General features: G+C 46.6%; 9 protein-coding genes across 9 annotated transcripts; 4 read left to right on the top strand and 5 right to left on the bottom strand.

Annotated features, from left to right (window-relative positions):
* Window positions 1-133: 133 nt before the first annotated feature.
* Window positions 134-2,490, top strand: PADG_12325 (uncharacterized protein; the record flags this gene model as incomplete). The annotated part of the gene is made up of 2 exons (XM_010764865.1): window positions 134-593; window positions 695-2,490. The coding sequence occupies 2 exons, from the start codon at window positions 134-136 to the stop codon at window positions 2,488-2,490; spliced, it is 2,256 nt and encodes a 751-aa protein (XP_010763167.1).
* Window positions 2,491-3,240: 750 nt separating this feature from the next.
* Window positions 3,241-4,269, top strand: PADG_12324 (40S ribosomal protein S19; the record flags this gene model as incomplete). Its single annotated transcript, XM_010764864.1, has 4 exons — window positions 3,241-3,270; window positions 3,639-3,702; window positions 3,799-3,859; window positions 3,984-4,269. The coding sequence occupies 4 exons, from the start codon at window positions 3,241-3,243 to the stop codon at window positions 4,267-4,269; spliced, it is 441 nt and encodes a 146-aa protein (XP_010763166.1).
* Window positions 4,270-5,764: 1,495 nt separating this feature from the next.
* Window positions 5,765-7,178, bottom strand: PADG_07607 (uncharacterized protein; the record flags this gene model as incomplete). The annotated part of the gene is made up of 2 exons (XM_010764770.1): window positions 5,765-6,411; window positions 6,467-7,178. The coding sequence occupies 2 exons, from the start codon at window positions 7,176-7,178 to the stop codon at window positions 5,765-5,767; spliced, it is 1,359 nt and encodes a 452-aa protein (XP_010763072.1).
* Window positions 7,179-7,962: 784 nt separating this feature from the next.
* Window positions 7,963-9,321, bottom strand: PADG_07606 (uncharacterized protein; the record flags this gene model as incomplete). Its single annotated transcript, XM_010764672.1, has 6 exons — window positions 7,963-8,115; window positions 8,215-8,581; window positions 8,651-8,832; window positions 8,952-9,009; window positions 9,077-9,087; window positions 9,250-9,321. The coding sequence occupies 6 exons, from the start codon at window positions 9,319-9,321 to the stop codon at window positions 7,963-7,965; spliced, it is 843 nt and encodes a 280-aa protein (XP_010762974.1).
* A 648-nt stretch (window positions 9,322-9,969) lies between these two features.
* On the top strand, window positions 9,970-11,421 carry PADG_07605 (mRNA surveillance protein pelota; the record flags this gene model as incomplete). Its single annotated transcript, XM_010764769.1, has 3 exons — window positions 9,970-10,047; window positions 10,159-10,647; window positions 10,732-11,421. 3 exons carry the CDS (start codon window positions 9,970-9,972, stop codon window positions 11,419-11,421), a joined length of 1,257 nt encoding a protein of 418 aa, XP_010763071.1.
* A 160-nt stretch (window positions 11,422-11,581) lies between these two features.
* Window positions 11,582-13,438, bottom strand: PADG_07604 (uncharacterized protein; the record flags this gene model as incomplete). The annotated part of the gene is made up of 1 exon (XM_010764768.1): window positions 11,582-13,438. One exon carries the CDS (start codon window positions 13,436-13,438, stop codon window positions 11,582-11,584), a length of 1,857 nt encoding a protein of 618 aa, XP_010763070.1.
* Window positions 13,439-14,953: 1,515 nt separating this feature from the next.
* PADG_07603 (uncharacterized protein) lies at window positions 14,954-15,142 on the bottom strand (the record flags this gene model as incomplete). Its single annotated transcript, XM_010764671.1, has 1 exon — window positions 14,954-15,142. The coding sequence occupies one exon, from the start codon at window positions 15,140-15,142 to the stop codon at window positions 14,954-14,956; it is 189 nt and encodes a 62-aa protein (XP_010762973.1).
* A 1,703-nt stretch (window positions 15,143-16,845) lies between these two features.
* Window positions 16,846-17,724, top strand: PADG_07602 (RNA polymerase II subunit A domain phosphatase ssu72; the record flags this gene model as incomplete). The annotated part of the gene is made up of 1 exon (XM_010764767.1): window positions 16,846-17,724. The coding sequence occupies one exon, from the start codon at window positions 16,846-16,848 to the stop codon at window positions 17,722-17,724; it is 879 nt and encodes a 292-aa protein (XP_010763069.1).
* A 707-nt stretch (window positions 17,725-18,431) lies between these two features.
* On the bottom strand, window positions 18,432-21,597 carry PADG_07601 (uncharacterized protein; the record flags this gene model as incomplete). The annotated part of the gene is made up of 2 exons (XM_010764670.1): window positions 18,432-21,394; window positions 21,468-21,597. 2 exons carry the CDS (start codon window positions 21,595-21,597, stop codon window positions 18,432-18,434), a joined length of 3,093 nt encoding a protein of 1,030 aa, XP_010762972.1.
* Window positions 21,598-21,915: the final 318 nt, after the last annotated feature.

The raw sequence follows: 21,915 nt of genomic DNA, 5'->3' as shown, positions 1-21,915 counted from the left end.
GGCCGTAGGGAATCCCGGGCTGGGGGAACGTGGGGTGTTTTCCTAAGCTCTAGGGCTCTAGGCCTTCTCTGTGATCGCAGTGGAGGAGTATGCATTATAAGAAGCAGTTTTTTACCACCATTCAACTACCACGATGTCGAGAGAGATTTCATTCCCTATAAACTCATCATCTCCTTCTCTGACGTCTTCCACCCCCTACTCTTCATCCGCTTCTCATTTATTCTCCTTTACTCTGTCATTCATCCAGCGTTCGTGGGATTACGTCGGACACTTCTTTCCGCGCCCACGTATTTTAGGATTTCGTCCTAATACGGCCCCTGGCAGTGAAATTCCGCCAAATGAACTGACGAATCCTTCTTACGCAACTTTGGGAATTCCTATCGTTGTGACTATGGCAGGCTGTCTGCTACTGCTTCGCGCGTTTCGTCCCCGCAGGAATGGAAGAGAACAATCTCACGCGCTGTTGAACAACGAGCCTGCAACGTCCAGTTTGGATGATGGGTCACATGAAGACTCCAACTCTACGAAGGGAAATGCGATTGATGCGCATGGCCGTTCTGCTGGCTCTCGAAGCGAACATCTCGAACGCAAGGGTAAGTCACGTCAATGTCTGGTTCTGAAAATTTCTCATTTCCATGCCTTTTCTATGTTCTTTTCGTTTGATATGGTACTGACTTAACTGACATTTGTTCAGGTGTGCATGATACTGACCCTGGACTGCTTAAAAAGCACTCCTCAAATATTTCATACACCACCCCAATTGCAACATATCCCTCCATCCGGACATTTGTCTATCCTCACCCTCATATTGACAAGCTCCCTACCGAACCATCGCCCTTGCCACTCTTGGTATTTATTCATGGACTTGGAGGATCCCTCGTCCAATTTCACCCTCTATTAACAAGCTTGATTACTATTGCCCCCTGTTTTGGTATCGATTTTCCGGGCTGCGGGTTGTCCTCGTTTTCTCCAAAGTCCTGGACTCCATATTCAATTGAGGCTCTTGCTACTTTGGTCACTGTAGCAGTTGAACAACATCGCGACAAGGAAAGGGATCAAAAGGTTATTTTAGTTGCGCATAGTCTAGGATCTGCGATTTCAACATTGATTGCGTCTTCTAAATCTCCAGTTATATCTTCGCTTCGGGAACATGTCATTGGTATTGTTGCCATATGCCCACCGGCTGGCCCTCCCCCGAAAGAAGAAACTCTAATGTTTCGCAGAATGCTTTACACACCAGATTTGATACTAAACCTTTTTAGAATTTGGGATAGACGAGGAGGAATCAACAGTCCCAGCGTTTTGAGATTTGTTGGGGAAGGTGCTGATATGGAGACGAGAAACATCCAGCTGCGGTTTAACCAGCATAGTAAGACTCCAGTGTGGAGGAGGATGGTGTGGGGAATCCTTCCCACGTACGACAGCAACGGCGAAGCCATTGGAGGTTTACCCGGGAAGCAAGTATGGGCTGGAGTGGATGTTCCACTCTTGCTCATAGCTGGAGAGGCTGACAAGGTAACGAAACCCGAAGAAGCCATCAAGATCCTTGCATATTTCAACATGGAGCGGGGCCAGTCGACCGAATCAAGGTTCCCTGAAGGCCAGCTCGAAGGACGGGATTTTGGCGATCAAGGCGGAAATACGATTCCTGATGCTCAACCTTCGCAGGCGAAGGGCATGAATAGTGACGTTTCGAGCAGTGTTAATCCTTCTGGTATCCTGGAATCTGAAAGCGGTACAAGAGGCGGGAAACGGGGTGTAAAGGCATATATTTTTCCTGCACCAGCCTCTCATGCACTTCTCTATGATCGAAGCACGTGTCGGACCCTTTCGGGGTTGATACAGGATTTTCTTGAAAAGCAAGTCGACCCTCGTCTTGGGTTGGGCTGGCAGCTTCAGCATCTAACTACTTCTGGGAAATGGGACGTCAAGAACCTTGAAAAATGGAAGGCAACCAACCCCGTTTCGGACGTAATGGGCAATACTTTTGTTGCCATGAAAACCTTGCGTGAGGTTGATGAGAAACACACCCCAGTTTCATTTGCGCAGCAGTGGAAGGGGAGAATCTATGCGGTGATCGATATCAGCCACGAGAGCCCCGTTTACGACCCCTCCCAACTTGAGAAGGGGGGGATCCAGTACCATAAGCTTCCAACCATCTCCAAGATACCTCCCACCATCGATGAGGTGCGAGACTTTGTCTCACTAGCCAGCCGACTTGAGGAAGAAATAACCTCTGTATCTGGCAATCTTTCTGATGGAGCTCCGCGGCCCGTCATTGCAGTACATTGTCATTATGGATTTAACAGGACTGGTTTTTTCGTTGCTTCCTATCTGATTGAGAGGAAAGGGTTTCCGGTTCAAGAGGCTATAGATGAATTTGGGAAGGTTCGGTTTCCGGGGATCAAACATGAGCATTTTATTGATACCCTGTTTGCGCGATACTGTGTTGGTCTGAAAGGGGCTTCGGCTTCGAGTTTGGGGGGGTGATTGGTGTCGTGCCTGAGAGCTGTTTTCGTTATGGTCTCTTCATTGTTCTTTATCTGTTAACTTCGGAGTTTTATAGGGGCTCATAAGGATTGGGTTCGCGAGACTTATCATTGTTCTTCTGCCTTTTCACTTTTTACGATATTGTTAGGTGGTGTTTTTCTTCAGGGTACGGGTATGCCGTTATTGCTACGTACAGGATTCAGATCACAGTTTTTTTTTTAACTTGGTCATTCAGGGAGTTAACGTTACGAGTAATTGCGAAGAAATGTTCTTTCACTTGAGATATATAAGAATCATAATTATGTATTAGTTCTAATGGATAATAACATCTATTATATTCGACACAGGTATTGCAATAGCTTACATAACCGCCCTCAAGTCCTTTAAAGCTGCCCGTCAAGCGAGTTTTCTCTCGGTGGTTTCAAGCCTTGGAAGCTCATGCCAAGACCATTCCCTTAATTAGGCTTAGCGGCTGACAAAGACCCAGCTGAGGCTCTTAGGGTATGACTAGTCCCAAACAGGCCAAGCGACTTGAGTCTCCACAACCACACAGTTGGCGATGACACAACAAGCGAAATTTCGAAGCGAAGCGACAACGAAAACCCCGAGAGACGACCAACAACAACGACAACGACAACATCGACCAACGGATCGTTTTGCCTTTCTTCCCTTCCCCATCCCCTTCTCTTCACCTCTCGTGTTTCCATCATATTTACTCCCAGGCAAGCTAAAAACAGGCCAATCGCAATCATGGGAGGTGTTACTGTTCGCGATGTGGATGTAAGTTTTTCCTTTGATGGGGTTTCTTTTCTCTTGCTTTCCAGTTCTTGGGTGTAGCTTGGGAGATCATTTGGAGGGGGTAATGAGAATGGGAAGAGGATGGGGATGAAGATGCACTTCGATTTGAGATATTGGAGTTGGTTTTTTTGGGCGGAAGGGTGTGCAGGGGTTTGGGCCGAGACACGATCGCAGTCTGGATGTTTCGCCAAAAGAGAAGGGCGAATTCTTCAGAGTTTAATATCGGGCAGAGGATGATGGGAGAATGGAAATGGAAAAGAGCTCACGACTGTTGTTTTGGGGCGGGAGGATTACCTTTATACATCTTGATCGTATCAGAGGGCTGATATAACAACACCTTTTCTCTACAGGCGCAAAAGTTCATTGCAGCATACTCCGCCTTCCTGAAGAGACAAGGCAAACTGCCAATCCCAGGTCCGTTCCTATGACGTTTATTACTCACTTTTTCCGATTGCGGTTTGTTTTGATTCAACGGGACCGGGAATGTCTGACACCAGAGTTGTGATACAGGTTGGGTCGACACTGTGAAGACCTCAAGAGCGAACGAACTTCCCCCTCAATCTATCGACTGGTATGCAATATTTAATACTCCATTTTGACGCGACATCTATCTTCCCGGGAAGCACGTTAGAAAGATAAATATTCTGTCGCATCTCGACTAATTAACAATCTACCCCGCAAAAAAATTGACACAGGTACTACATCCGCGCCGCTTCCATTGCCCGACACATCTACCTCCGCAAGACCGTCGGTGTCGGTCGTCTACGCAAAGCCCACGGAAGCCAGAAGAACCGTGGCTCGCGGCCCTCCCACCACGTCGAAGGCAGCGGTTCTGTTGATCGAAAAGTCATCCAATCGCTTGAGAAGATCGGAGTGCTCGAGCTTGATGAGGAGAAAGGTGGTCGAAGAATTACCCAGAGCGGTCAGCGGGATTTGGACCGTATTGCCAAGACGACAGTTGAAGAGGAGGAGGAGGAGTAGATGTCTCTTTTGCAGGGGGCGTGTTGTGTGAAGAGGGAGATATCCGCCGAAGGGCAATGGGGAATTTTGGATTTGTCTTTTCCTTTATGTCATTTCCGGATCGTCTGGTGCGCTGTATGTGGGAAAGAAGAGAGGAAGCATACAAGGAAAGGATAGGATAGGGAAAGAAAGGGGGAAAAGACAATGCCGACGGTTTGGGCCCTTTCACATGAGACCAACAATTTTTTTTTTTTGATTCAGGCGTTGATAATGAATGGGGGCATGTGGGATATATATTCATGCGACATGAATGGCAATCGAAGAAGACAACATACAATGGGAGAAGGCATAGCGGTTCATTTTTCTGCTTTGTATTTTTCCTTTTCCCCTGCTTGAATCGAAGATACACACATGCCTGATAAATCCCTAGTGTCTGTTCTTTCTAGCTGTCCCCGCCACTCCTGCGCCTGGATTCCATTTGCCCTCCAATGGAATACCTTTTCATCTGTACTTCTTGCCCCATTTTCCTCTGTTTTTACTCGAAAATCCCGGCAGCACGGAATTCTTGTTTCTAGATCCACGTTACTTGAAAGCGTTCTCGCTTTTAATTCCTTTCTTGTTTGTCTCATCTTTTATTCCCTGTCAATCTCGTCGGATATGGAGAATTAATATCTTTTCCAAAATCTGTTCAAAAAGGAAGACCATATTCCTTCTCTTTGCACCAGCTCGCAAATTGCTTTTCCCTTTAAGCCTACTAATCCTGCCCTTCCATAAGAATCCGGGTATTATTGGATAATGAATGGTAACAATTCTGCTACTGCTGACCTTTGTACTTCTTTAGGTGGAGTCCAACCCTATTTTTACGAACACGGATGCAACCTGTTAAATCGAGAGCATTCTGATTACAAGGCCAGTGGCAATTTCCTATGGAAAGATGCAAGCTACTAAAGAAGAGAAACGCTTATTGTTACCAAGGTTAAAACTGTGGGACAAGATTAGCCAACTTCACAGTGTATAGATTCGAATCTCATATCCATATCCCATCGCACATCAGTTGTCAATGGCATCACAGTGCGCTTAGTGACAACCGGCTAATTACATGTGTACACTCCTTGAAACTCCGAAGAAATACGCGATAAAAAAAAAATCTACAATGAGTAAATCACTCACTTGGATGGGGGAAAAAGGGGAAATTTTTAAATGGACAATTTTGGCTAGGTATCTCTACCCCTCTTGTTCAATTTTGAAGGTGGATTTGAGCTGAAAAGGAAATGTAAAAAAGGTAGAAAGAACACTAAGAAACACGCGGGGGAAATTTGAACAGTGAAGGTGGTGTGGGAAGAAACAACTTCATGAAATAGCAACGCATAACGACCAGATAAACAAAACACATTTCGGTCAGAAGAGGGCGCCATGGAAAAGAGATGTCATGTCAGTTCAAAACTATAGGCTTGCTGGGGCTGGAAAAAAAAAACACAAGAGAAGGGAGGAAAAATCAAAATTCGAGGGAAAACAACTACCAATCCATGTTCTGATCACCATTTTCCGGGAGCCCATTTGAATTTTGTCTGGCCACAGTACTTGTTTCTTCAAAAAGGGGATCGTCCTGGTTGACCCTAGCTGTCACGTTGGAGTTCCGATATGTAGGAAGCATTGACCCCCCAGGCAATGACACAGATAAAGAAGACAACAGCTCGTTTTCAGGAATGCCGGCATGAAATCCACCTTGGGTCTGTGAGACAGGACTATAGCGATCTCTATTCTGTCGAGGTGCCACGCTCCGGACCCTTCGACCAGCAGGCCGGGTGTTCTCACTATGGGGAATCACATAGCCTACGGCGAGGTTTGCCCACGCTGCAGCGAAATTATGTATCAAGGCACGGGTTTCGTCGTTATCAAAATCAATTGGGTCAACAAATATTTCGCCGGGGACAGAAAACGTATTCGAAGATGGATCAGGACGGTCTGAAGTAACAGAACAGGGATTGCGGGGATGGTCATGCTGCGTCTGCTTGGATCGGGTGGGCCAAGATTGGGGCGGAATTAAGGTGCAGCCTCTTCTGTTATTGTTGTTGTTGTTGTTGGAGTCTTCGTCGACCGCGATCGGGGAAGGAACACAAAGCTCTTTGTTCACCAGGATCTCGTTTTCGGGATCCGGGTCACCTATTCTTTCATTCTCAACATTAAGGATGTGATGGAGAAGGGGCAGCATACTTACAAACTTGGCTGCTGTCCTCGTCCTTGTCTTCTTCATCTGTCACTGTTGCTTCAGATTTACTGGGTGTATCTTTTTGGGGCATGGTATTTTCGTCGTCAGCCATATCGTCGTCATAATCCATGTCTGCTGAACCATCTTCGGACTCCTCTTGGGACCCGCTTTGGGACTCCTCATCCCCATTTCCGTCTTCCTCCTCGGATTTCTTGGAACGGTTGTCCTCCTGGCTATCCACATCCCCTTCATGTTCTTCGTCGTCTTCACGATCTTCTTCCTCTTCATCCCGATCTTCTTCCATGTTTTTTGTTTCATCGTGAGTCTGATCTGTGCTCGTATTATCACCCTTCTCACCGGTTTCCCCGTTTGATTCCGAATCGGCAAATTGTGAACGGCTAGTTCCGGAGACAGGATAGGGGCTCGAGGATGACGTTCCACTGCCCGACCAAGCCAGGTGATCATGCCCTGCTGGAGTAAGATACTCAGGAAGTTCATTGGGATCACGCCGCTTCCTAGGCAGCTCTTCGTTGTTTTGCTTCCGTTCCTTTTCCAGCCTCTCCTGTTCTCGTTTTCTGCGTTGTCGTCGCTCAGCACTTGCTAGAAGAGCAGCCAAATATGGGGAGGGTGGGTCTCCAAAGACCGCGCGACGGTTGCGCGACATGAACTCGAAGGGGGGTAAAGGAGGTGATTCACTCTCCTCCCGTTGGTTTCTGACCATCTCGGAGGTGTGGGAACTGATTATTTCGCATTGAGGGAAACACCTTAAGAATCAACAGGATATTGGAGGCAGCCTTGATTTCAAGATGGGACATGCCAGCGGGCTGCACCAGTTTTGTGTTGTCCGTTGCTTTAGGCGACCAAAGGAGGTTTTCTTGAGGAGCGACAGTTACCACAACAACAGCGGCGATTATGAAAAGACAAACTCTCAGGGGGATAGATTAAGACTAAATGTCTTAAGGCTGGAGGGGCTGAGCGAGGTATATGTAAATAGGGTAGTGACCAAGACAGATGCTGATAGAGACAGCCAGGGAAGATGGAAGGTAGAAAAAAGGAAAAGGTGTTAGGAAAGGAAGATGGTAAGTAGTATTAAGGAGATTTTTGTCTCGATAGTATTTATAGGAGAGCAACACAAGAGAGTGTTGATTGTTTGAAGTGAATATGGAATTTGTATTTGTTGTGCATCTTAAAAAAGGGGTTGCCAGACAAACAATAGGCCCATACAAAGAAGTGAATCAACACAACTCAGCCCAAGAAACCCTTTATGTCACCTGTCTTTAAGAGCAGAATTCCTCCTCTTCGAGCTTTTGCATTTACATAAGTCCTGGAGTTTCAAGAAACAGCAGAAGGTAAGTAAAAAAAGGCCCATCAGGAATTCGTGATATAGAAATCACGATATATCTGTATATACACCAAAAATTATATTGAAAATCAACGCAGCCCCTCCAAGAAACAGCAAACTTTATACATCGCATTTTCTATATCAAGCCAGCTCAGCTTGAAATCTAGTCATTGGATACTGTGGGATCCCAGCAGACTGGTTCATATTTGCCTGTGTCCAAAGCACCCATATCCTCAGCGGAGAGTTCGAAGTCGAAAACTCCTGTATTCTCCGTGATACGGCTATCGGTCACGGATTTAGGAAGGGGAACAAAACCCTGCGCAGTCCGTTTATAAACATCAATCAGTTACTTCAACAACATCAAACAAATAGCTGCAAGCTTGAAAATCGGGTTCAGGTGCAGGGAACCCCTTACCTTCTGCAAGCTCCAACGAAGGAGAATCTGCGCAGGTGTCTTGTTATGTTTCCGGGCTAAATTCATGAGCAAGGGATCATCCATCTTGGTTGCTTGCACCAGGGGACTATAAGCCTCAATCACAATGTTGCGCTTTTTAAGCCAGTCGACAATGTCCTCGCGGGAGAGCCAGGGGTGCAACTCATATTGACCGACGTCAATCTTCCCACCAACAACTTTGCTATACTCCTCTAGCTCGTTCAAGTGATGGACACCGTAGTTGGAGACTCCAATAGAGCGAATTTTCCCTTCTTTTTGGGCTTCTACGAGAGCACGCCATGTTCCTTCGCGTTTTTCCCGTCCGCCATATGGGGCGTGGATGAGGATTCTGTGAGCAAAGTTTTAGCTGTTATATCCCCCTTCCCCTCCCAACTTTGTCGTACAAAGGAAGACCCACAGATCAATATAATCAATATTGGCTGCCTTTAGACTCGAATCGATCGCGTTCTTGGCTTCCCGGTAACCCATGGCACTCCGTGGCACTTTTGTGGTAAAGAAAATATCTGAACGTTTAAGGCCACAGTTCCGGATGGCCTGTCCGCACTCGGCTTCATTGCGATAGGCCTGCGCGGAGTCGATCTGTGCAATGTGTTAGCAACCCGAAGAGATAGTCAATGGCACCCGCCATTCCGTCTAACCACCCTAGAGGTGACTAGATGGAAAGGCATCTGGGGAAAATGCCAATCGGAGACACATACATGTCTATACCCCAATTCCAAAGCTTTCAACACCGCTTTTTCAGTTTTTTCGGGAGGTCTATCACGTATCTGAATATGAGTATACTATCCGCAGCAATAATAGAGTGTGCAGCAGGGGTACAAACGTTTGATACACCTAACGGAAGATGCCAGTCAGCCAGGGTCCAATAAAAACTAAACTCGATGATCACGGCAACATTTTCTGGGTAACTATCAGACAGGCCCTTCGTTTAACGGCCCAGCCCCACATCGATACTCTGTTATGGGCAAACGTCTGAAGTTGAGAGGGATTACTTACACCAAATCCCAGGACAGGGATCTTGTGTCCCGAGTTCAGTTTGTAGGTGGATTGAAGGGTGAAAGCAGCCATTTTGTCAAATAGTCTAGTTGTGCAACAAGATAGGGCAGACTTTAGGTTTGGATTTAACGAGGACTGTGAAACGACAAAGGGTGGCCTCATGGGTTTAATGTAAACTTGGATCTCTGGAAACAAACGGTTCCGAAGCACATCGAAATCATATCATCAGAAGATGAGCTGCTTTTCCGCGTAAGCTAACCATGGTAGTTAAACTATATATAGCTGTTGCCAGAGTTTACACGGTTCCAATCCACCTTTTATCATACTTGTCCGTGCGGAACAAAACTCTCTGTAACTAGTTTAATTGACTGCCCTGGACAAAATTATCCGAGTCAAATCGCCCCCAATCACTGGCATTAATGGTGATATATCAACATTAGGCCTGCAAACATTCCCGCGGTTAACTGGTTACTGGCGGGGGTATGACGACAACAGCAGGCTGCCCAACTATTTAGTTAACTAACATCACTTAGGAAATATCAAGCACCGCCAAACCGCGAAGTAGTTAGCTAACTAATTCTTAGCAATCGAAAATCAACAATTGACACCCGACACCTAGCCTAATTGTCCCGGAAACGCTGTGGGAACTACCGAAATTCTACATCATACTTTTTGGGTCTACAGGGATAGCTGTTCAGGTCCCGCAGCATCTTATTTGATATGCGGCTGATCAAACAGAACATCGAGAGAGATGGCTCTGGCTCAGTTACGCTCTACCCCGAGGAACCAGAGGACATGGTATGCCCTGTTATGATCATTCGAGCAGGCATTTCAAATGAAGCCCTCTCTTAAATATAGATCTGACCGGATTTTACGCATCACATAGCTAATCGAACTCGTTTGGATCAGTGGCATTGTTACAACCTCATCCGACCGCATGACCTCCTCAAGGCGAGCGCGATACGTCGCGTTACCACCACTGCTACAACGGGGACCACAAGTTCCTCCCGCATCCCTATGACACTACAAATCCGTGTCAAGAGCTTGGATTTTGACCCTCAGAGTTCCCAGCTCCATGTCTCCGGCCAGATCGTCGCGGAGACTCCGTACACCAAGATTGGTCAGCATCATACACTCGACCTAGAACTACAGCGGAACTTTACGCTTGTGAAGGAGGTTGAACCCTCAGGAGAAGCGGGAGGTTGGGATAGTGTAGCGATTGAAATGTTGAAGGATGCAGTGGATGAGGGAGGAGATAGAAGGGCAGAAGCCGTGGCAGTGGTGATGCAGGAAGGCCTTGCGCATATATGTTTTATAGGTCAATTCCAAACGGTTCTGAAGCAGAAAATCGAATTATCCATTCCGCGGAAGAGGCAAGGCGGAAGCGATCATGACAAGGTAAGCCTGGATATAGTACTACTTCGTGGGAAGATCCGTTCCGGTGTTTTGACATTCTGACAAGGGAACGATTGAAAATAATAGGCGATGACAAAATTTTTTCAAACGACGCTTGAGACACTCATGCGTCTGCTCGACATCAATACGACATCTAGTCAGCCTTCATCTACAAGCTCTGCTGCCAATGGTACACCTACGAAGCCTATTCTCCTCGCATCTCCCGGTTTCACAGCAGCTGGGTTCCAAAAGTACATCCAGTCTGCAGCGAATACATCCATACCCGCCTTGAAACCACTACTACAAAGCATTGTCGTCGTCCACTCATCTTCTGGCCACATGCACTCCCTTGCTGAAGTCCTTCAATCCCCATCCGTCCAAAGTCTCCTCTCAAACACCAAATACGCAAAAGAAACCACGCTCATGGACAGATTCTTCGCCGAACTTCGCAGGGAGACCAACAAGGCCACCTACGGTCCGCGAGAGGTTGAATCCGCAGTGGAACAGGGCGCAGTGGGCCGTGGAGGTGGAGTCCTAATAATATCAAACCAGCTGTTTCGCGCCCAAAATGTAGCTGAAAGGCATAGATGGGTGGCGCTGGTGGATCGAGTGAGGGACGTGGATGGCGGGGAAGTCCGAGTCCTTAGTTCCGATCATGAGAGTGGGCGAAGACTAGATGGTTTAGGTGGCGTAGCGGCCCTATTGACATTTCCGATTCATGAAGATGATCAAGATGATGAGGGCGAAGGTGAAGGTGAAGGTGAGAATGAGGGATAGCTTCAGAGAAGGAAAATATTGTAAATCAAATTTAACTAATATGCTTAAATCTACATCTGAAAGAGCATCAAGGTTGATTAGTTACCTCGACACCAGGAGTCATTAACTACGATGCGGATTAGAAAATGTAGATATATCTTTACGCATCAGGTCGGCTCTATTACAGCCTCGCTGTAGCTGCACCCTCTTCTCCAAAAACAATCCTCTTATCCCAGGCCGCTTCAGTTTCCCAGGAGCTATATGAGGCTTGATCCTGCATTACGAAGCGCTGCATAATTTCTCTCGTGACAGCGTCGTTATCCCGCGCAGCATCCAAAATCAACAGCAAGCCACAAACCACATACTCAAGTCCAACAAGGAGGTCTCTCCCTTCCCATTTCAATTGCTCTTTATCCTTACCGTCGATAGATTGCAGCCATTGCTTCCACGCTTTCTGCAATTTCTCACCTTCCTTCTGAAACGAATGCTTGTTGGCAATCGCCAAAGCGCTCGCGACCCATTGACCAACGTCCGTCAGGATTTCAGGGCCCTTACGAGACTTTATAACACGCACGAAGTCATCTGCCATGATGTCAGTGGTCCCTTCCCAGATGCTGACGACACAGGTGTCACGGAAAATCCTTGCGACGTTGAACAAAGTATCTTCGTTCTCGAGATAGCCGACACCACCAAGGCTCTCCATGCAAGCGCGAACGCCGTGTATGGCTCTGAGTGCCGTTTGTGCTTTAGCCATGGGGGTAAGGAGACGCAGCAAAGCGCTAGCCTGCTGGGCATCAGTGGGAAGAATAGAAGCACGCGTCGCCAGGGTGAGGCAACTGTCTTGGCCTTCAGAAATCCCCAATAATGAAGCCACTAGAAACGCAAGGTGCATCTGCGCTCTATACATCACATGGTCTCGGGCAAGAGCTCGTACGTGAGCGGGGATATCTGTGAGAAGTCTGCCTCCAGAAACCCGTACTCTGGCATAAGCTCTCGAGATAGCCAGTGCCCTTCCCCAACCACCAACCGCTCCGATGATGTTGTGGAATCGGGTAATATTGAGGATGGTTGAAATTTCCTTGACGCCCTCTCCTTGCTTTCCAATCAGATAGCCCCTCATCCCCTTCAACTCCAGTTCGGCGGTAGGAAGTGTTTTGGTGCCAAGCTTATTTTTCAGACGCTGGATCCTCACACCGTTGAGTTCTGTTTCGCCTTCGGCTCCTCCGGGTACCTTTCTGCGCAAGGGAGCATAAAAGGCACTGATCTGGCCATCTGGCCCCGTTTTGGCCAGCATAATTGTCATATTGGCATCTGTTGCGGATGAGAACCACTTGAAACCGTCAAGCTGCCACGGCCCAAGAGGATTCCCAAGCGAATCAACACCATTGCTGGCGCTCTGTTCTTCGGCTGAAAGTTTCCTGCCCACGGTCTCAGTTCCACGAACATCGCTACCACCCTTCCTTTCTGTCATCCACTGACCACTGGTCCAGGCAAAACGAGGGTCGCGGCTGATTAGTCGGTTTCTTGCTTCCCTAAATATATCTCCATCTTTATCGTTCAAATGCGCTCCGAGCAGTTTGGCTGCACCATCGGTCATGGCACCGGGGCATGTAACCAGGGCGGCACTCGAGGTCCAAATGTGCTGTTTGATGGACTGATATACTCGGTTGTTCCAGTGCGAGGCCGGATTTCCTGGTGCGTCATCATAGCCCAGCGCCACGAAGCCCTCTTCGATTCCAATATCCTGTAGTTTGCGCCAGCCCTCACTTGTGACCAGGGGATCCTGTTTATTCTCCACTCCGAACGTGGTAAGTGGCCGAAGGTAAGGCTGGTTCTTCTCCGCGTCGGCCACGTGGGCCAGATGCGACCTTGAGAGTACAAGACGGGAAAATCGAGATAGATCTTTGTCGATGATGGAGGGAGTTGGGGAAGGAAGATGCAAGGAGATTATCCTGCGAAGGGCAGCATCTTCAACGTACTGTGGCGGGATAGTTGGGGGGGTTTGGAAGAAACCCTTGGTTGCGCTGGACGGCTCCATTCTCTTTTTTTATTGTTATATATAAGTATGACTGAGCTCTCTTCTTATAAAAGTACTATTATTAGGAGTAAATATATTATTAAAAGATCTCAATTAATTGGTATAGAGTATATAGATTGTCGGATCATATATAGGGTGATCTGAGTGAGGAGAACTGGTCTTGAGCCTCGGCATGTGATGGAAGCTGGGGTAGCTTCGCAGTTCGGCTATGGTTCATCAGAGTTCGTGATCAAGATCGTCCTGATATAACATCTAACTCATATATCTGAAAGTCTGGATTGCTGTTAGGCATGAATTAGTTAGGTCTCTACAGGATATGCAAGGATCAACAGCAGTGAGAGCTGATAGTAGAAGGGCTCGTCTCTTATCACAGCACAATTCCTTGAATCTCAGAATACTCAATGAAGCATACAGGGCATGGAGTTCACTTTCAGAATCTGCACATCCATTAAGAATAGTTGTGAGAATTGAATCATGCATCGTCAAGTTCCACTATCTTCGCAAGCTTGAGCCAAATCAACCGAGGTTGACATTGAAAGTGTTTCAATATGTATGGGTGTGTACATACAAAACCAGACCTTGCTAGGCGGTCAAGTACTCATCTAGAACCGCTTGGAAGTATTCGAAGCGGTCGACCAACACCAGCGGCTCCTCGAGAACTTCGTTCGCCTTGACTAGTGTTGCTCTCGGGGTCAATTAATCGTTGTTGGGTTATTGCGAAAATCGCACGCTATTGATTGCTGCAGTGATGCCTAATCTCACAACCAGGTAGATCAAGTGGGTAGACACACCAGAACAGTGTAGACAATGCGCATGTAGCAGCAGCCTTAAATGGGAGGTGGCAGCCTTGAAATTCCTGATGACTCTGCGAAGGTCTGTTGCTTGGCTCGATGCAAGGTCAAATTGGCCCTCCCAGCACACGTGTCTCAGCTACAAAATATGCACTTCTGATATAAATTCTGCCAGTGAGAATCATATCTTTTGCCTTGCCATGAGTTCACGCCAGTTCCTTCAAGTGACGAAGAGCGGAATAAACATATATCTAAGACTCGATTCCAAAACCTACAAATCATTTGCCAATCCCTCACAGCCAGACAGAGCCGTTAGGGAAACGAGTTGATGAAGAACTAGGGAAGGATGCCACTAAGAACACTGAGATTAGAGAGGCGACAAAGGACATCATGGTAGAATCTACTTTGTTGATCCCTTACTCATACGGGCTTCAACAGGAACCCATTTCATTCCAGCCCCAATGACCCTATTCAGCATGCAACTATCTCCTATGAGCAAAGTTGACGGTTCCTTTGTGAATGACAAACCTAGGCAGGTATATTCGACTCCCTAACACTCTGGAACCAGACAGCTCATGATAACCAACAGAGTGATGCAAACATGAAGAGTTCGGGCTGGCAACCAATGGGCGAAGCTTGAGTCTGAGCAGTTTTATTGGGAAATTTTGCTGTGAGCTGTTCTCAAAATAACCAAGTTGATTGGTACAATTGTTTAAGCCACCTCTCAAAGGCCCTTCCCGTCAAGCCATCCATTGTGTAGCATTTCCTTTGCGGGAGGACGTAACCCAGAGTCAGGAATCAAGACACTTTCTAAGAGAAGAATGTCTTCCTCTGAAACACCAACTATTCCAGTATCGATAGTATGGTTACTTCTTGTTGTTCCGGGCCCAATCTCGGCCAGCGCTCTTTGCATTGTTGATATTAAGGTGTCAAGCTCAGCAGGAAGTCTTAGAATATGTCGTATCTGACCCTGTCCTCATACAGTTGGGACATGTCGGGACTAGACTCCTCAGGAAGTCGGTCAAATATTAGGGCGAAGGTAAGCCTGAATCATATAAGGATACTTCGCACCAAACAGCTAAGTCTAAGCAGATATGCCAAAGGAGACACATACTACCATACTCCAATCCCATATGTCGACATCTTTAGACCAGAGAAGACCAAAGAGAATTTCAGGACTGCGAGAGGGGACAATGATCTCTCTCACTTCTGGCGGAGTCCTTGATGACATCTAAGAGCTTCCGAATATTTTGTGCCCCTTTAAACTTCTGGCTCTGTGAGATTTACTTCTCAAAGTTTAGTCTGGATTGGGTTGTGTCAGGTTTGCAAGCCGCAGGAAAAAACCAAAAAAAAAAAAAAAAGAAAAAAGAAAAAGAAAAAAACCCTTCAGAACAACCTCCTGGTTGCTGTCTGAACTCCGCGCTCTGCAAACATGACCCTGGCGACGGGCCAAAACGTGAGTAGAGTGGTAACTATATGCAACCTTAAGATCACCTGATGAATCTCATGCTCCGTTCCAATTTGCATGGTGATGGGAAGCTTCAAGGACATTGATGGTAAGATACAACTCTGAAAAGCTTTGAAAGCTTTGCTTACCGTGGTTTGGGATATGTCTGGTGCGGATCGGAGATTCAACGGGAACTATGTAGTAGTTAGCGTGTGGTTAGCAACTAGGTTAACTAATCCAATTCAGCCTTCTGTGATAACGTATTTCTCAGCGAGGGAGCAACAAATTGAAAATATTTCAGAGACTAGATTTAATCTGAAAATATACACTCGACTACCTCTAATTAAATTCAATCAAGCTAGGACCAGGACACCTTATTCTTGTATGCCGGAGTGTGTTACAATTGCTGCTGGCAGAGTACAGAGGGGTGGAAGATGAAATAGCAGGCTCAGCAGCTTCTCTCTTGTTAAGCCCTCTTTACATTGAACTCAGCAACTATTAAATCTTATATGCTTTAAACTTCTCTTTCTCATTTACAATGAATATATACTAATATTCCCTTTTTATTATAATAAATATTAACTATTTCGTATTGTGCAAGATTGCACTTCAAAATTTGTGATGACTAAGCGGGACTTGCGGCAGGAATTATTTTGATCCGTCCCCAACCTCACGAACATCGTTTAAACATCCGTGACCAGCAAATATTCTCTCCGTGGTCATCTCTTAGCCAAGTTTCTGAGCTCAGAGACGGAGCATCTCGATCAAGGTATGTCAAAACACGTCCCCGATTTCGTATGTTGTGCTGGCTGTTTCACTCTATCTAATCTCATATGATGAACTATTTATTGGAGCTGTCCTAATCCCTTTTTGTGAGGAGACACTTTAATCATACGCAAGAATATACCTATCTGAAAGTTTGCTTTGATACATCTGTAACATCGAATTTTTGTATGCCTTCTATTTGAAATACACGGACTATATTGATTCTCATTGCTGATTGCAGATCTCCTAGTGGTTCAAATATCAAGTGATCTGACTTTTCAGCCTTTTTGGATGAGAGCTTCCATTAGGCAGGCTTCATACCTAAGAGCACTTGAATATTCTTGCTAGACTCTCCGTTTTATAGGGCCCAGTAGATTAGTAGACCCACATCAGAAAAGGACAACATGAGTACAGATCCTCGACTTGCTCGAGCAATGACCGCAAATCCACCCCCTCCTCCACCGCCTCCGCCCCCGCAGGAACCCTCATCTTCAACCCCTCCAGCGGGGACGGATGGCACAGCCGATGAAACACCTACACCACCACCACCGCACCCCTCATCGACATCGTACAAACTTAAATTCTGCACAGTATGTGCTGCCAATCAAAATCGGTCAATGGAGGCACACAATCGCCTTTCTTCACCACCGTCATCGTATCCAGTAATATCCTTTGGCACGGGGTCCCTGGTCCGGCTCCCAGGCCCATCCATCACGCAACCTAATGTCTATAACTTCAACACTGTATCCTACGCTCAAATGTACGATGAATTATTGCAAAAGGACCCTAGACTATACCGCAACAATGGCGTCCTCACCATGCTCGAGCGAAACAAGAACGTGAAATGGGGTCCGGAGCGCTTTCAGGAATGGGTACCCGGAATGCCGCGACTGGATCATGTGTCTAGAGGGGACAAGGGCAGTTTGGGGACAGAGGGAGGGTTAGTTGATGCTATCATTACTTGTGAAGAGCGGTGCTGGGATGCCGTGGTTGAGGATTTGATGAATCGCGGTGCCCCGCTGAATCGCCCCGTGCATGTTTTCAACGTCGACATTCGTGATAGTCACGAGGAGGCTCTGGTTGGCTCCAAGGCGATTCTTGATCTGGCAGACAGGCTGAACAGTGCGGCTGATGAGGAACAGAAAATCAACGGTGCGAATGGTTGGGATCAGGCGACTGGTGAAGCGAGGAGATGCTTCGATGAGAAGGTTCCTGAGATCCTTGCCAAGTGGCAGGAGAAATGGCCCAATCTACCCGCATTGTGGACTCTATCTTGGTTTTAAATTGTGCTTCGGGAAGTATTTGATGGGCTGGCCGTCAAATTTATGAGAATTTCGTCTACTGCGATTATATTGTTTGATTAAATTTTTTAAGCGTGGAGTCTGGGAGTTGCCTGTTTATATGAGTCATGTATCACTAGAACACTATCTGAACGGTAGGGCTTTACCATAGCATAGGGCCCTTTAATATTATGTGAGCTTAATAGTCACTTGAGCAAAAGTCTGGAAACCAGCAAACTACTGCATTATCCAACGCAACAGTCAACATATGTAGTAAAAGCCGAATTATTAATCAACCCCTGATCATTGGATTTGTGGAGTCAAAAGCCACTAGACATATGCACCATTAATCGCTCCGTATATGCATCACTACTTAGCAAGATGGTTTGAAAGTTTCCAGAGGAATCAGAGAGGGGTTTTCCCTAAAGTTGTATAGACAACTGGCCCTCGAATCAAAAGATGGATTTGGACCTGCTGGGAAGGAAACCCAAAAATTGCAGAATTGTAGACAACGAGATCGTTTCGTTAATCAGAGGATCCTGCAGTCCAGCCAATTCCCAGACGAAAATTCCATGGGCCACGTGGATCTATGGTATGCAGTGGTATGAACTAGGAGTCCCCCCAAAAAGGGCTTTCCAAAAAGTAACGATACCCAGCTATCATAAATGCTTATACGCATGTACGTTAGAATCACTGGTGACTGCTACGCATCAGCCTGGCGTTTGCTGCTTTGGAATACTATTCAGCAGGCTCACATCCTCTTCCTGGACCGGCGTATTGGTGCCGCTCATCAGCATTGACTGGCATTCTCGATACCACTTTGCCAGATAACCTCTCCTTTGGGCCTGAGTCATCCCCTCGACAACGAGAGCAAACTCGGTGGGACTGTCAAATCCAAATCGCTTGGCCATGCTACAAAACTGACGCCTCTTTACGTCCTCTGGCGGGTGGTACTTAAACCGAACACGCTTGCCTCCATGGGTGACATCAAAGCCTGAAGAGACATCATCTTGCGAGCCTTGGAAAACTTGCTCCTCACCAAAGCTGGCGCCGTCAGCTGCCATCTCGGCGCGACGGCTAAGGCGTTCTTCGATCTTCGATGAACCGATTACTTCGGAGTTTTCGTGTGTATATTTGACACCTGCTCCAGCTAGAATGGCCTGGATAGGGTCATGCTTGGCCTGTATGACGTTCTTTGTATTTTCGTTACTGTCCCCGACCTCTTCTCCTCGAATCATGGCGGCTAGTTGGCTCATTGCGTCGTCATTCTCCTCATCGTTTGGCGAAGGAAAAGGTTCTTTATTAAGCCCATCATTGGTTTCATCCAGTTCGAGCTCGACGATTTTAACACCAACTTTGCTCTCCGCGACGTTCGTCTTGTGGACGATATCTCTCAGGACGATATTGTCTCCCTGGTATTGAAACATATTTGAGAGGCCGAATATTTCGCCCCTTCTGTCCTTTTTCTCTTGGATCCCTTTGAAATATCGCCGTTCTGTGCTGGCAGTATATCCAATATTTGCCTGTTGTTGTTTGTATATCTGGCGGGCATAGACAATTTCTTCGATTGTCCCAGCAGAAATTAACCGGAACACTTCAACATCTCTCGATTGCCCAATACGATATGCGCGGTCCTGTGCTTGGAGATCGAAGGCAGGATTCCAATTCGGATCGACAACGACGACCTTGTTAGCAGAAGTGATATTCAGTCCTATTCCTCCAGCCCGCGTAGAGATAAGAAATACAAATTCTCGAGGATCAGCGTTGAAATTGTCAACGGCTTTGGCTCTATTATCGTAGGTCATAGAACCGTCCAAATAACTGACGTTATAACTAGTATGTTTGAAGAGCATCTGGAGCATTTTTAGCAGCCTCACATTATGCGAAAAGACAAGGACTTTGTCTCCATTTCTGTGCCACCACTTTAACAGTTTCTTTAATACTTTCCACTTTCCGCAAAATTCGTGGTTCGCATAGTTAAGGATTGAATCCCTCGTGGCATAAAGCTGTCGCCACTGGTCCGGTAAGGCGATCTGTAACATTTCTAGGTCCTTATCTTGTTTTTCAGATGGATCCTGTGATTGTGGAATGAGAATAGCAAGGTGGTTGCTGAGCTTTTGCAGGTTTGAAATCGCCGGGAAGACATAACTTTGCCATTTTCCACCCTGCGGTAAGTACATGCGACAACACCAGCCGGATTTCTTACCGGATCCACAGGAGCAAGGATCAGAGGACATTTTGATATACTTAATTATATCACTATCTAAAACCCTCTCGTACGCATCCGCTTGGGTTGGAGTGAGTGGGCAAAATACGACTCGATCACTCTTCTTTGGTAGCTGGTCCGCGATCAGTGTTTTCATGCGGCGGAGGAAGAACGGAGGTAGAAGGTTATTAACCAGCTTTTTTGCTGTCTTCCTCGCTTTGCTAAGTTGGTACGTAGTTGCATCATGAGACTGTCCTAATTTTAGCGGGTCACAAATCGTGGACTTCCAAGTGGATACCGGTCCAAATTTCCCGGGGTTAGTCCAATTGAGTAGTGTCCAGAGTTCTTCGTACTTATTTTGGATAGCTGTGCCAGTAAGACCAATTCGACAAAGAGCATTAATTTCATTCATCGACTGTGTTGTTTCTGACTTTCTCTCCTTAATAATGTGGCACTCATCTGCCACGACGCAATCCCACTCAACCATATTCAACGCGCCCTTATTGAGCACGTAGGTTTTGTAGGTTGTGAGCATGATCTCAACTCTGCCTGAAGCAGCAGACTGCAAAGCTGCCTCCTTTCCAGCACCATGATATATCTCCACGAGCCACCAACCCCATCTATCCAATTCAGATTTCCAATTTTGCAAAAGAGTCCCAGGACAAACAATTAAAGTTCGGGGATACCATACCCCGTCTCCCTTTCGTCTCATCTTTCGCATGCGCTTAGCATCTCGTTCGTCGCCTGTTTTCCCATATGCGGCCGTTAGGAAAGCTATTACTTGCACTGATTTCCCTAGACCCATGTCATCTCCGAGGATCCCTCCTTTCTGATAAACGAACAATTCGTGTAGAAATTCAACCCCCCGAACTTGATAGTCTCGTAGCCACTGTGCGATCGGGGCTGGGATCAAGCCTAAAGAGTACGGAAGTTGAATGTCTTCATAGCTCCTTGATGGAGTAGCCTTTTGGAAATCCGGCTTCTCTTTCAGATCCTCCAGATGTTCATCATCAGAGAACTCGACATCGTCAAAACTTGGTGGCAATTTTAATCCTGCCTCTTTCAACAGCACTGTTTTCTTGTCAAACGCTGAGCGGCGGTTTTGAATGTAGCTTGGCAGGATGTGTCCCATCATGTCATCATCGGATGATAATTCTCCATACTCTTTTAACTGTCGTTGTCTTTTCCGGGAGGACGTGTTGGCTTCGGTATTGGCTGGGCGTTTTCCAACAGTTGGATTTTGAGTTACACCTTTAGCTCTTCGAGTTCTTGCAGCTGCTTGCTTGCGCTGGAGACTTTTTCTGTTCTTGAACTTCTCATATGCAGCCGCACCATCGTCAAAATCCTTTATATCACTGAATTCATCGTCTGACAATGATATGACCTCCTGGTTTACAGATACGGCAATTGGGTTTTTAGCGCTGCATGCCTTGCGGCCCAGTCCCGGCTGTTCTGATGAACTGACTCCTACATCCGATTCTTATTAGTTTGGTAAGAATAACTAGATAAAAGTGGCCGGGAGGAATTGAGGCTCTCATACCTTCAGAGTTGTTCTCCATCCGATGCCGCCATTTCTTGGGAGTATTCCTTGGGTAGCCCAAGTCATCGTCGCTAGTGTCACCGCTTTGTGTGGTGGCATCGGAATTCTCCAGATCCCATTTGGAAACCATCCTAAATAAGAGGGAGTTGAACTTTCGACCTTAAAGGGCGACCTCCAGAGCTGGATGCGGAGACACAACGCTGATTGAAGGGTAAATCGCCAAGTCACATGACCAGACGTCACAAATATCCCAAATAAGTACAAAGCTTAACATCGGATTTCTTTTCCCCCAGCGCGGTTGGAGATTTTCTTCTTTCTGAAACAAAAACCACGCCCTGATGCTCATACCCCAATAAAGCGATCAACGAAAATCATCCTCTCTCTAGCTATCTATCTTTCGTCCATTGGATCACTTCTGTCCAATTTCCCTTAATTGCTGCGCTTCACA

This window comes from Paracoccidioides brasiliensis, assembly GCF_000150735.1.
Source record: "Paracoccidioides brasiliensis Pb18 unplaced genomic scaffold supercont2.12, whole genome shotgun sequence".
In the NCBI taxonomy this organism is placed as follows: domain Eukaryota; kingdom Fungi; phylum Ascomycota; class Eurotiomycetes; order Onygenales; family Ajellomycetaceae; genus Paracoccidioides; species Paracoccidioides brasiliensis.
Note: the sequence above shows the minus strand (reverse complement) of the source record. Positions and strands in the feature narration are given on the sequence as shown.